This window comes from Columba livia, chromosome 1 (genome assembly GCF_036013475.1).
Source record: "Columba livia isolate bColLiv1 breed racing homer chromosome 1, bColLiv1.pat.W.v2, whole genome shotgun sequence".
NCBI classification, from domain to species: Eukaryota; Metazoa; Chordata; class Aves; order Columbiformes; family Columbidae; genus Columba; species Columba livia.
The window spans coordinates 99,128,447-99,141,044 of record NC_088602.1 but is presented as its reverse complement, the minus strand read 5'-3'; the positions used below and the strand labels follow the sequence as shown (position 1 = coordinate 99,141,044).

The window sequence follows — 12,598 nt, the reverse complement described above, 5'->3', positions numbered from 1 at the left end:
GTAAGAGATCATTTACCTCTCTTCCATAAAATAGTCATAAAGAGCCTAAGGACAGAAAGTCAAGGAAAAGAGATGACCTGCTACTACTAAAATAACACCTAATAGTATTGATTTAAAGCTCTATGCTGAATTATTTTTTCAAATAATGATCTTTCCAGCAGGTCTATAGTTTCTTTCTGTATTTTGATATTGGGAAGTGAGAATTTTTTTTTTTTTTATAACAGCTATTAACAACACAGAACTCAATACATAAATTTACCAGCACACTCTAGAATTTCTGTTTGAGGTTTTCGTATTAAAGCCTTTGCATTTCATGAAAAACTTTTGCTTTCATGTGTATACCTTTTCAGATAATCAGCCTCACAGCTGAAAATTTGTCAAACCTTCTACATCTAAAACCTTTTAGTTCTTGTTGACTTCTATTAGAAGTAGAGAAGGCAACCAAAAAGCAGTAATTTTTTTCTTGCAAACAGATTGTTCTGACAATCACAATAGTAGTTTCTGTGTGTTCTAGCTGAAACACAAACACAATTAGGGTGAAATCACAGCTCTAATTAAGATAAGGTGCTTGACTTCAACAAGGATTGTGATTTCACTCTTGGAATTCTAATTTGGGAACTGTTTGCGCAGTTAAGCATGTGGCACAGAAAGACTGGCATCAGCTACATAGTGCATATGCCATCTGTATGCTTAAATTGGAACAGTATCTCTCAAATAGCCATTTTCTAGAATTTAATTCCCTTCAGTTGCAACCTGGAACATAACGTTGCCAGTAGAAGGGAATTAAACGTTGCTGTGCAAAGAACATAATACCAAGTTTCTAGTTCAACAAGAACTAACTCCAAATCCGTTTTTCTTCTGTAATGACAAATACAATTTTTTCATGGAAACATAATACTGAGCCACATGTAACTGTTACAGACAACCATGACAAATTTACCTCAACAGGGTTATACAGAAACAGATTATTCAATTAACCCTTAACAGCCCAAAGCAGTAAAATCATGTTTAATGCCTAAAAAAGGAGGATTGTTCCTCAGCTTAGGAACTTTAACAGACTTTCTGGAGAACGAGCTTAAATTGTAAATTTTTTTAAAGGGGCTTCCTAAATGCAAGAGATGAGGATCCCCTTCTCTATTTTTTTCTTTTTTTAAACAGGCTGTAAAGAGTTAGTTAAGGTGCTGATGAGATGAATATGGAGGCAGGGCTGAGTAGGTAGGTGGTACCTACTCATGTTCCGTTATCTTTGTTGTAAAATTGGTGTGCTTGATCTAACAGGACAGGCAGAAACAATTTCCCAGAAAGCAGTAACATTCAGCCATCAGCAGGCAGTTAGTTACAGGACTGAGGAAGAAATGGGATGGTTCATTAAATTCATTACCTCACAGGATGAAGATTGCGTGCGATAACTTGGCACAATCTTAAAGGTAATACTTCCACGCATTTCCCTCTGCAAAAAGAGAAGTACTTCTTTAAAGACAAAGACACTGAAGATAAAATCTCCAAATCACTAATGCTTGAAGGGACAGCATCATGGTTTGAGAGCACTTATAAACACTTCACTTATAAACAAACAATTAAATCGTCTCTCATTAATGTAAAATACAAACATACATTATTAGTTTGTTTGCCTGACCAGTTTTCAATTGCCTAGAACCTACAACTCTATTTTAAGGTGGGAGATTCAGAGATGTGCAGGTTTCTTCCATGTCAATCTTTTCTTTGTAGCTATACTCTTGAGATCCACAGTGTCTTTGCTACTACAGCGACATTTTCTTCCCTTTCACCATGCATGTTGAATAGCAAAAGCATATTCACAGTTTCTGGAAAGCTGCATGTTACTGTACTAAAGGCAGAAATGTAAGAAATAGTCTTTCATCAGAACAAAACATGGGGTCTGCTAGTTTGCATTTGCTATAGTACAAGAACATCCATAACAAGTGGTAACTGCAGAATAGCAGCAGATTGTGGCAACATATTTGCTCAGCCATATTTTCTTAAATTACCATTTGAATACAGGTGCCACTACATGGCTGACAACTGCAGGACTTGATCTGGGCAGAAAGGTAAGCAGATCGCTTCAAATGATCTTGGAGCTTTTCCCCTTTCTCTCTTCAACTGTCTTATTGTGAGCAAAAAAATTGCTATTTGCCTGGACTCACTTAAACTTGTCTGTATGGCTCTGGACACAACAAAAGGATTAGTGATATCATCTAAGATGCCGTGGTTAGCGTTGCATGCAGAAAAATTTGCTAGTGTTACGGAATATCAAACGGACTTTACTAGCAAGGCCCAAGATGGAATTTTCCTGCAAAAAGTCAGACTGTCTGAGCTCAAAATACTTTTTTTTTTTCCTTTGCAACATCAATAATGATAAGCCACAATAGTTATAAAGTCAAAAGGGATGTTCCAGCTACATATAAGGAACACATATTTCCCTATGATGATAATTAAATATTGGAATATTTTGCCCAAAGAGGCACCTGTCCTGTCAATTCTCTGCCCTTGGATGTTTTCAAGGCTTAATCAGACAAAGCCCTGAGCAACCTGGGCTGCATTCAGTGTTGATCCTGCTTTGTGCAGGAGATTGGACTGGAGACTTCCTGAGGTTACTTCCAACCTGAATGGTCCTATGATGTATTGTCTGTGTAGCAATTACACCAACAGTCAAGAAAAGTTTATTTTCTCTTATAACATACTCAGTGACTACACTTGGTGTAGACCAAAGATTTAAAACAAGGGCATGACCTTTATAGACCAACTTGGGATGAGTAATAGGAGGAAAACAGTATTTTCTTCTGTTACATCCACTAGAGACAAGAAACTCCTGCATTTCAACAAAGAAAGCTCAAACATCAAAAGAAGACTTTCTAAAATGTAGAAGAGTTATACACTAAAGTCAACTGCCTGGAGAGTCTGGGGAACCCTCCATTACTCAAGTTTATTTATGAGACTGTCAGACATAAATCTGTCAGGATTGGTTGGGTCTCAATGACCTTTTCTGTGGGACTAAACGAAATAAATAAAATGACACCTGGAAGTGTCTTCTATCATTCCTGGGTGTAACGTACAAAAAAGTCACTACTGAAAAACAGGGGAGAGCCTGTAGGCAGCTTTAAGAGCTGAACACAGGATGACTCTGTGTTACACACACATATAGACTATCAAGAAGTGGAGAAAAAGGGGAAGTCACAATGCAATTACATAAAAGTTTTTTTTTAATAAGACACGCACTTTTATAAAGAACATGAGAAAGACTCCAGACACTTACAAGCATTTTTTGTAGTTGTTCTACAGTTTGATTTGCCACACTGATTCCGTTTATTTCTCGGATTTCATCCCCTACATGTAGCGTACCTGTGGAAGTAACAAAACACACAATCACCTCAAACATGCTTTTACAAATTGAGATAACTGTAAGGCAGTACTAATATTAATACATAGGCATAAATATGAAACAACATTAAAGTAAGTTTCTTGGCTAGATTCAGAAAAGGACTTTGGTGGCTGTGTATTAGCTACTAAAGATTACAAACCTATCTTTCAGAATGTGGTCAATACACCAGCATGAGACACGCAGGTGCCCTATACAGTACCTGGGACAAACATCAGTCCCTTACGAGGACACTGCAAAACCCCACGCATTGAAAAGAAAGTCACCTGTAACTAGTCAGCTGGAAACATTTGCAGAGATATTCAAGCAGTATTTTATCAGATGACACACTTAATGAAGTGTGACTTCCCAGTATAGTCTTAAATGTATCTGTTAGGCTGCTGTATTTTTTAATTTCTCTGATTTTGATTTGGCAGAGTTAGAGTGTGCATTTTTGTATGCACTTTTGACTTCACCTTGAGCAAGTCATAAACTGACGTGCTGAAGCTGTGATGGGAATGGCATGCTACAACATGGCTCTAAGACACTACAAAAACTCAACAGGGAGGAGGCAGTGAATGAAATATCTTCAGGATTAGAAACAACCTGAAAGGCTCTTTTTGGATGATGATTTTTGACTTTAGTCGCTCAAAACCACCTAATTATCTAGTGGTTCTCCAAAAAAGCTTCCATGGTTTATTATCAGCCAGAAGAAGTTTTCCATAAACAGTGAAATATGACAAGACCATTTACTTCACATACACTTCTTTTGGCTCTATGATTTAAATAATTTGTGCAAATATCCTTTTCTAAATACTATACCTAATACCATTACCATACCTAATTTAACTAATCTCACTTGGAAAACTAGCAACCATTTCCTAAACTAAAACATATCTAGGGAAAATTCCCTGAAAAAAAGTCAACCAACTAGAATCCTGAAAAATCCTTAAAATTCTTTTCCTGAACCAAAATTGACAGCTTTTCCGAAGAATATCATGCAACCCAACCTTTCAGCTGAAAAAACGTATCATAATCAAAGTGTTTAACACAAGCACAGACTGAACCAAGGAGCAGAATCCTGAAAACCTCTCTTGCTATGATTCGCTTTGGGCTCTCTACTGCAAAACAGAAGCTCACTTGGCAGTGCTACAGGAGTGGGTCCGAAGTTTACAAAAACTTTCAGTAAGTCCTTCAGCCACATTAAATGCTCCAAACAATTCCACAGGAGCTGTCTGCTGATAGTGAAATTATAAAAAAGGACTCATCCACTCTTCAGTGGAAAAATTATCACCATTAATAATTCACTGAATGTGAATGCAACAGTCCTGCATCTAAATTTCAAATCAATCTAGTTAATATCTAGAATATTAATAACCAAATCTCTAGTGAAAGACTCTGAAAGTTCAGTTTTGGCAGACTTTCTCAGGAAGGCATTCAATACTCACAATTCTTAAAAAAAAATTCGGCTCTGTGTAGACTGTAGCATGCCAAAATTAAATTGAAAATTAAACTGAATCAGGAAGAGCATATGCCCTGGAATAGTGTAAAGATTCTTTGGCATTACTCAAGATATAAATCTGATGGGATCGAATATTAGAATGAAAATCAGACCCAGTAATATCCCTGTATCAAATCATTTCCATAGCAAACTTAAATAAAATCTCCTCTTCTGGAGCATATCCCATCACTGTTACTTTGACAGAAGTGAATATTGTTCTGTTCATGCCTGGGATGGAGCAGTATATACAAAAGCTGGGAACAATGCATGGACATTTAGCAGGAGATGGCCATTCTATTTTGAGGGGTGGATACATTGATAAACCATAGGAAGACATTTTCAGTCTGAGAGAAGAGACTTATTATTTACAGAAACTTCTACTTGTTATAAATATTCTTGTTGGAAAAGAGTATTCTTGACATCTTTGAATAATGAATCTTCTGCACCATTTGTAGCTCCCATGAAACCGATGCTTAACTACCTAAGTTCAGTTGGTTTTGGTACCTTTTCTGTTGACAGTGCAGTATTTATTTAGAACTTGAGCTGTTCACGACTTACTGATGTATAATGCATCTGTAATAGCAAAGAATGGATGTATTTCTGAGTAAATTATTTCCCTTTTCGTCTTTGCAAGCCAAAGTGAAGACAGTTTTAGGAAGCGTGTGCTCTTGCTCTGCACAGAAGTATGAGCAGTCCTACCATATTAGGTAGGTAGAGGACAGAGTAGATTCTTGGAGTCCCTACTCAGAAACATGTTTTGTAGCCAAAAGTAAATTCTGTAGCTTGGAAAATGAAAGGCTGTGAACGTCTGAACATACTTGCACCAAGTCATCACATACATTTTGTTAGAACTGAATAAACTTTATCATATCAGGGGTATCAGTATTTTAAAAACTAACGTGAGTTTTACATTAGGTCGCTTTAAAAACACAGCGTGGACAATGTACAACTGCTCTTTTTCTGGTAAGGTTACATAGGCAGCCAAAATAATTTTAAATGCCATATTGGCACCTCTTCTTTCAGACTGAATGCCTGAAACTGGTGTTTCATTTTCACTGAGCTGAATCCTCTGGAAGGTGCAAGCAGGTAGTATCTTTACAAGCCTAAGTTCCCACTTCAACTCCCCCACCTTCTGAATAAGGACAACTATAATCAGCAGGACTAGATACAGCTTGCAGAGAGACAGGAGTCAGATTTCAGAACAGCTACTATTTCATGATTGGGAATTTTGCAGTTTGCACTTTATATTGCTAGACTTGAAATGATAGAGCTCCTGTAATCCTCCCAGTACACCTATTATCTAGTCATTGCTGTTATTGCCCGGCAATTTTCCATACAGCAAGAGCAGACAGAAGAAACAACAACATAAAACCTCCCCAAAACAAATAAAAGCCACAGACCCCATCAGAAGGATTCAGTCACGTTGTGCTTGAGATCACCATCAACTTATATTTGTGTTGTTCCATTCAGTAAAAATATTCTAAATACATGTAGGTTGAATGAAGCAGTGAAGCTAAAAGGCATCTAGAGCGCTAACAAAATTATAAACATTACAAAAAAGATGCTCATACTACAGAAACAGTGAATTATAGTTCTTTTTTTGAACTAAACCTATGCGCAGGTAAGCTAACTTAGATGAAGCATATACGGAATAGGTTTAATTTCCCAAATCTTTAGAAATAAAAGACACTGTATAATTAAATAGAAAATAACAGAGTTTTTATGAGTGTAGTTGGATTTTTTTGCCCACTTTTAATAGGTTTTAAAAGTTTTATTACCCCCATTATGGAACACATCCATGTGAAACAACATTCTGCAGAGGATCACCACTACCTAAGGACAGTTGGAAGAAAATCTTCCTGTGAATCTTACGAGAAATTTCCTTTTAAAAACAACTTCTAGAAACTTAAAAAAGTCCTCTGAAGGAATATAGAAGACTATATGAATTGCATCTTTCCTTGTATGTAAAGTTTTATCCTTCTTGCTTCTTGACAAGTTTGATCATATCAAAGATTTGAAGTGAATATATCAGGAAAAGGATTGCTGTACATTTTCCCTGTTTTATGTTTTGTCTTCCTAATTGCCTGTTCCTAGGTTTCTTTGAAACAGAACAGGAGGCTGGAAGGAACTTTGGTCTGAGAAATGATGAAAATCTTTGTGTTCACCAAAAGAAAAAGATGGCAAACTAGAAAAACTGAAGTAATTTTTTCAAGGGTGCAACCCAAACCTGCAGCTAACAACCCAGCAGGGAAGTTCATCTGTTTAAAGCAGGACAAAGCTCAGCAACTTTTTGACATCTGATCTGGACATATAAAATGGCAAAAAGGAGTAGACTGGAGATGAGAAAAGATGCAAGTTTGCAGAGTTTGCTATAGTAGTGAAAACTGAAAATAAAGATTCCAGTTCTAGGCATAAGAAATATTTTTATTTCAAAAATCATTCTAATGAGTCTCAACATCAAAAGCACAAAGATCCTCAAGAACTGTGTGAAAATACATGCAGAAATTTGGATTTTTGGTTGAACAAAGCTCTTTCATTTTTGCCAGGAAAAGTACTTTAACTGGTCTAAGGATTTTTCTTTTTTAGACAGAGTATTAAATAAGTATAGCTCCAAAAGTTATTGGCATTTCAATCTCTCATTGAGCTATACTCCCATTATCTGACTAGGGTCTAAATGAAACATAGTGGGCCCTCATCTCAAAATGCTGTCAGACATCTGCAAATGGAAGGTAACAAAGGCAGTTAACAGGACTCTATCCAGATACAGAAGTACACTACTGTGGAACAGTAGCAATCAGAACAAGGAGTATGCAGTGTTGCACAGTTTGTACAAAATGATCTAAATAAATGTGCGTGAAGACAAAAGTATTCATGACACCTGATTACCTTGCCGGTGAATCATTCCTCCATGCATAATTCTTGCCACAATGCAATGGTTCAGCTCATTCATTTTTAAAGTGATTCCCTAGAAAAGAACAATGTTTTTACTTTTAAAATAAAACATTAAGCAGTGTGATTCCTGCATAGTTAAGAACAGTCACTTTTCCTAAAAGCTTGGAGGTGGAGTATACATTTTAAGGTTAAAGTAAAAACTTTGCCACTGACTTGAACAGGAGCAATGAAAACAGATAGTATTTATAAGGGAAGATGCAGTACTTTAATATATGAGCATGCAAGATTCTGGTTTTTTAAAAATGTAGTTTTGTATTGAAATACAAAGTGTCCGGTTTGGTTTAAAGCCTAATCTGTTATAACTACTACAAGATTGTTTTTGAACCAAAACAGCTCAAGTGGTAGTTCTAGTGGTGTTCCCCAGGTCTCAGTATTGGGACCAATTCTCTTTGCAGACAGCACCAAGTTGGGTGGGAGTGTTGACCTGCTGGAGGGTAGGAAGGCCATACAGAGGGATCTGGACCAGCTGGATCACTGGGCTGAAACCAATTGTATGAGGTTCAACAAGACCAAGTGCTGGGTCCTGCATTTGGATCATAAGAACCCTAGGCAGCGCTACAGACTCGGGGAAGAGGGGCTGAAAAGATGCCCAGTGAAAAAGGACCTGGCATTGTTGATTGACAGCTGGCTGCACATGAGCCCGCAGTGTGCCAGGTGGCCAAAAAGACCAATAGCATCCTGGCTTGTATCAGGAATAGTGTGACCAGCAGGACTAGAGAAGTGATTGTGCCACTGTACGTGGTGCTGGTGAGGCCCCACCTTGAATCCTGTGTTCAGTTTTGGGCCCCTCATCACAAAAAGGACATTGAGGTGCTGGAGAGAGTTCAGAGAATGGCAACGAAACTGGTGACGGGTCTGGAGCACAAGTCTGGTGAGGAGAAGCTGAGGGAACTGGGGCTGTTCAGCCTGGAGAAAAGGAGGCTGAGGGGAGACCTGATCGCTCTCTACAACTACCTGAAAGGAGGTTGTAGCACGGAGGGTGTTGGTGTCTTCTCCCAAGTAACAAGTGATAGGATGAGAGGAAATGGCCTCAAGTTGTGCTAGGGGAGGTTTATATTGGATATTAGAAAAAAATTCTTCATGGAAAGGGCTGTCAAGCATTGGAACAGGCTGCTCAGGGAAGTGGTGGAGTCACCATCCCTGGAGGTGTTAAAGGTGTTAAAATATGAGGTTCTTAGGGACATGGTTTAGTGCTACTGTTAGGTTATGGTTGGACTCAATGATCCTGAGGGTCTCTTCCAACCAAAATTATTCTATGATTCTATGATTTTGTGTACAGCAGTAGTAAGAATGCACACATTTTAAATTAAGGATAGACACAGGAGGATATGTATCTACAACAGCTGCTGAACTATTTCAATTACACTGGCAACCCTACTTCAAGCTGCAGCAACTGTCACTACAATCATTCTAATACTGGTCTTTACCAGTACAGAGTCAAGAAAAATACCAAGGTTCCCTCCGTACCATTGGTTCATCTGTGTTCTTCTGGAACTGCACCAGTCGAACTCGTGTTACATTCTCCATATCCATGTCACCGTTGGCGCTTTCCGGAGAATCTCCGTTTAAGTATGGAGAGGTGGGAGGAGGTGTAACTCTCAGCGCTTCATCACTGTAAACTTCATGTGCCACTACATCATGAGTTTGAAGTAAGGCCTAGAGGAGATTACAGCAACAAAATATCAGACTTCCATCATCTCTGATGCCCCTGTCACTCATTCCTTGTAAGTATTTTTTAAGCTTTTTAGGAATTAAAGGAAATCTGAGATATTTGTTCCTCACTTTCTATATAGGATTTTTTCCCTTGAAGGAGGCTATGATAAACTTCAGCAGACTGCAAATGCACACACATGTACCTAGCCTTTAAAATCTGCATGAGTAAACCCAATTTTCTACTGCAGATACCTCAATGAGAATGACGCTTCTTCCCTCTCCCCATCTACTTGACACCTCCAAGGTGTCAGAATTAAGCCATCTTTATTTATGTGCCCAGACACAGATTTAGCAAGCTACCTTTCTGAGCAAAATTTTCTATAATAATTACCCCAGTAAAACAGAACGTTATTCACATCCCATGGTATGACATTCCAATAAAGACAGACTGCGGATTGGTATTTACTGAAAGAATGAGATACTCTTTTTTGTTGTTTACTAGCATAATCACTTCCATATTCTCCCCTTCCCCTAGAGAACAGACCCAGCGCAACCACACTGGGTTCAAAATGACTGACAAAAATGACAATCTAAATCCACAAACTGTTCAAATACTACTTCATTAATTTTTCCCTGTTTCTTCATGCAAAGAAAGTTACAACACATAATTGATTAAATGTATTTACATATCTTTGATAGGCAGAACTGGCTGTGTAAGAACTCTAAGTTAGAGCAAAAACATGAACCCTGTAGAACTGTAAAAAGTGTAACATAGTATTGAGATAGTAGTTGGATAAAATGTAAACATTTGCAAAGCACTATTCAATAGTACTAGGCTTTTTTATGGTATGACGTTCCACTGTTCTCCAAGATATCTTTAAGAGCCCTGTATCACATCCATTTTACACTTGCATTCAACTCTAAATAATGAGTTTATTTTAGCAAGATTGCTTCTGTCCAAAAACTAAATGTGATTTATATGTGAACATAATAGTTCTATTCTTATACTAACTCATCAAGGACCGGAGATAGATCCCACCTCTCTACCCCAATGGCTGAGTTTCTCAGATAAGGATTGATAAAACAAGCCTAGCTCTACCAACATCTCTACAATAACAGAGATATCAGGCACACCTGCAGTGAGGTCAATCTATATTATAGTTAATTTCTTGTTAATTTTAATTTAAATACTCATAGCTCTCAACTTGCAAAATCCATCAACCATGCAAGGCTTGAGACTGACCATCTAGAACTGTTTTGGCAGAGAAATCTGACTCTGCAACACCTTAGTCTTCAATGAAGTTGTTTAAGCAGAACTTAAATTAAAAAAAAAAAAAACAACAAAAAAACCCCCACCCATGAGATATATTTCTGAAGTGGAATCAAAGGCAGAAATGGAATCCTAAATTTGCTCCCAAGGCAGCACTTCTAAAATGTAGTATGTTATAAAAGAGAACTTCATAAACAGTTTAAGTTCCCTTTCCTCAAATCAGTTTCAAACTATAGTTGGGAATTCAGCATTGTTACAATGGAATGGAATTCCCTAAACTAGCGATGCTGTGCCCACGTTCCCACCTATTCTTCCAGTGTTTCAAGCCCAACTACACAAATACTATTTTTAGGTAAATACTAACTTGTATCTGCATTTTGTTTTTAATTGTATTTTGTCAATCATAAAGCTCAAACTTGCAACAATTCCTCTTCATTAGTCTGTACTAGTGAAGCAACATTTTACATTACGGACCTGGACCATATATGCAAATTAAACCACTTCAATTAAAGCAATTCTTAATTTTATTTATATGGGTGTAAACTTATGTGTTAATACTCCTATAGAGGTTTAGGGATTGAGCTTAATTCTCATTCTAGTGTCTGAAAACTGTTTGCAGTTGTCCCAAAGACAAGAGCATCCATGTGCAATTGTGCTTTAGCTCTGGCTGTTACAGAAAACACAGCAAACGTCCATTCTAGGAGTGTGTGGTGTCGTGGTTTTGTGCTCAAGCAATCTTTAGCAGAGTAGGATGATCTTCTGTGGTTCCTTCAGCTCAATCTACTCCAAGCCACTTAACTTAATGCACCTGCCCATATCTGTTATTCTCTCCATGGTTTAATATTACATCTCTTATGTAATTCAGGGCCTTACATTTTTTTCACATCAAATATTTGCCTTGCTTTTACTGTATTTTTAGTAATAACATACACCTCATAAGGAGATTACAATATGGTAATTTGAACATTTGTAAAGGTTCATAATTATACTAGATGACTTCTGAAGGTGTTAACAGAAATTAACACCAATTCAGAAAGACTGTATGTTAAAGGACAGCAAGCTCAGTTTTAATATTGAAAACAAGACCGCTATTGGATTTTCTTTAAGGATACTTTTTTTCGTGCACTTCTGTCAATTTCCATGATTTAGATTTTTTTCCCCTGTCTCTTTTTCTTTTCCTTTTCCTGCTGAAGCTTAGTGAAAACAACTGCTTTCTACTACATTGCAGAATCATTGTCTGCAAAGAACAGTGTAGGAAGATGTGGAATAATTACTGAGAGGGCAAATTACTGAAACAAATTATCGAGGATACGCTTATTGAGAATAAAGTTATATCCACATCTTCAGAATACAAGGCAGCTGTGTGGCAGTAAGATATCTGCTCTGCATGGCTTCCCTCCTGCCCCCAACCCGGCTGCACTCTTGGATGGTCGTGCGTGGGAGTCCAGTGTGCCGGTACTAAGGAGTACAGGGGAGCAGAGCGGTGTGGAGATAGCGTGGCCAGGCCCTGTGTAAAGGCAGGTACACGAACCAGATGGTATAGCTGCTGTCAACTAAAACAGATAAAAGTTTCATTCCATCCAAAATGCTAGTTTCAAGCCAGCAGATGTGTCAAAATCTGTCCCGTCGATGAACTTTGCTCATTATAATGCCAAAACACACCTCCATCTCAAAAGATACACGCCTCCAGCATGTGCCTATGCTCCCTTGCACAAGCGTGGTGAAGTTTTTACCTTAAAAGTTGAAGCAAGAGATTTTACACCAATCTATATCAAAGGTATGTATGACTACAGTCACTGAAGCTCCACCTGAACATAGAAAATTGTATAAAATACCCTAACAACAGGGG

General features: G+C 37.8%; 1 protein-coding gene across 11 annotated transcripts in view; it reads right to left on the bottom strand.

Annotated features, from left to right (window-relative positions):
* Positions 1 to 12,598, bottom strand: part of CASK (calcium/calmodulin dependent serine protein kinase) — a 210,326-nt gene that overhangs the window by 27,187 nt on the left and 170,541 nt on the right. For all 11 annotated transcript variants that reach the window (XM_065069882.1, XM_065069924.1, XM_065069896.1 and 8 more), the window contains 4 exons: positions 9,294 to 9,482; positions 7,761 to 7,839; positions 3,272 to 3,357; positions 1,382 to 1,450 (listed from right to left, as the gene is read on the bottom strand). In XM_065069882.1, the coding sequence (XP_064925954.1) occupies positions 1,382 to 1,450; positions 3,272 to 3,357; positions 7,761 to 7,839; positions 9,294 to 9,482 (423 nt within the window). The remainder of the gene's footprint in view (positions 1 to 1,381; positions 1,451 to 3,271; positions 3,358 to 7,760; positions 7,840 to 9,293; positions 9,483 to 12,598) is intronic.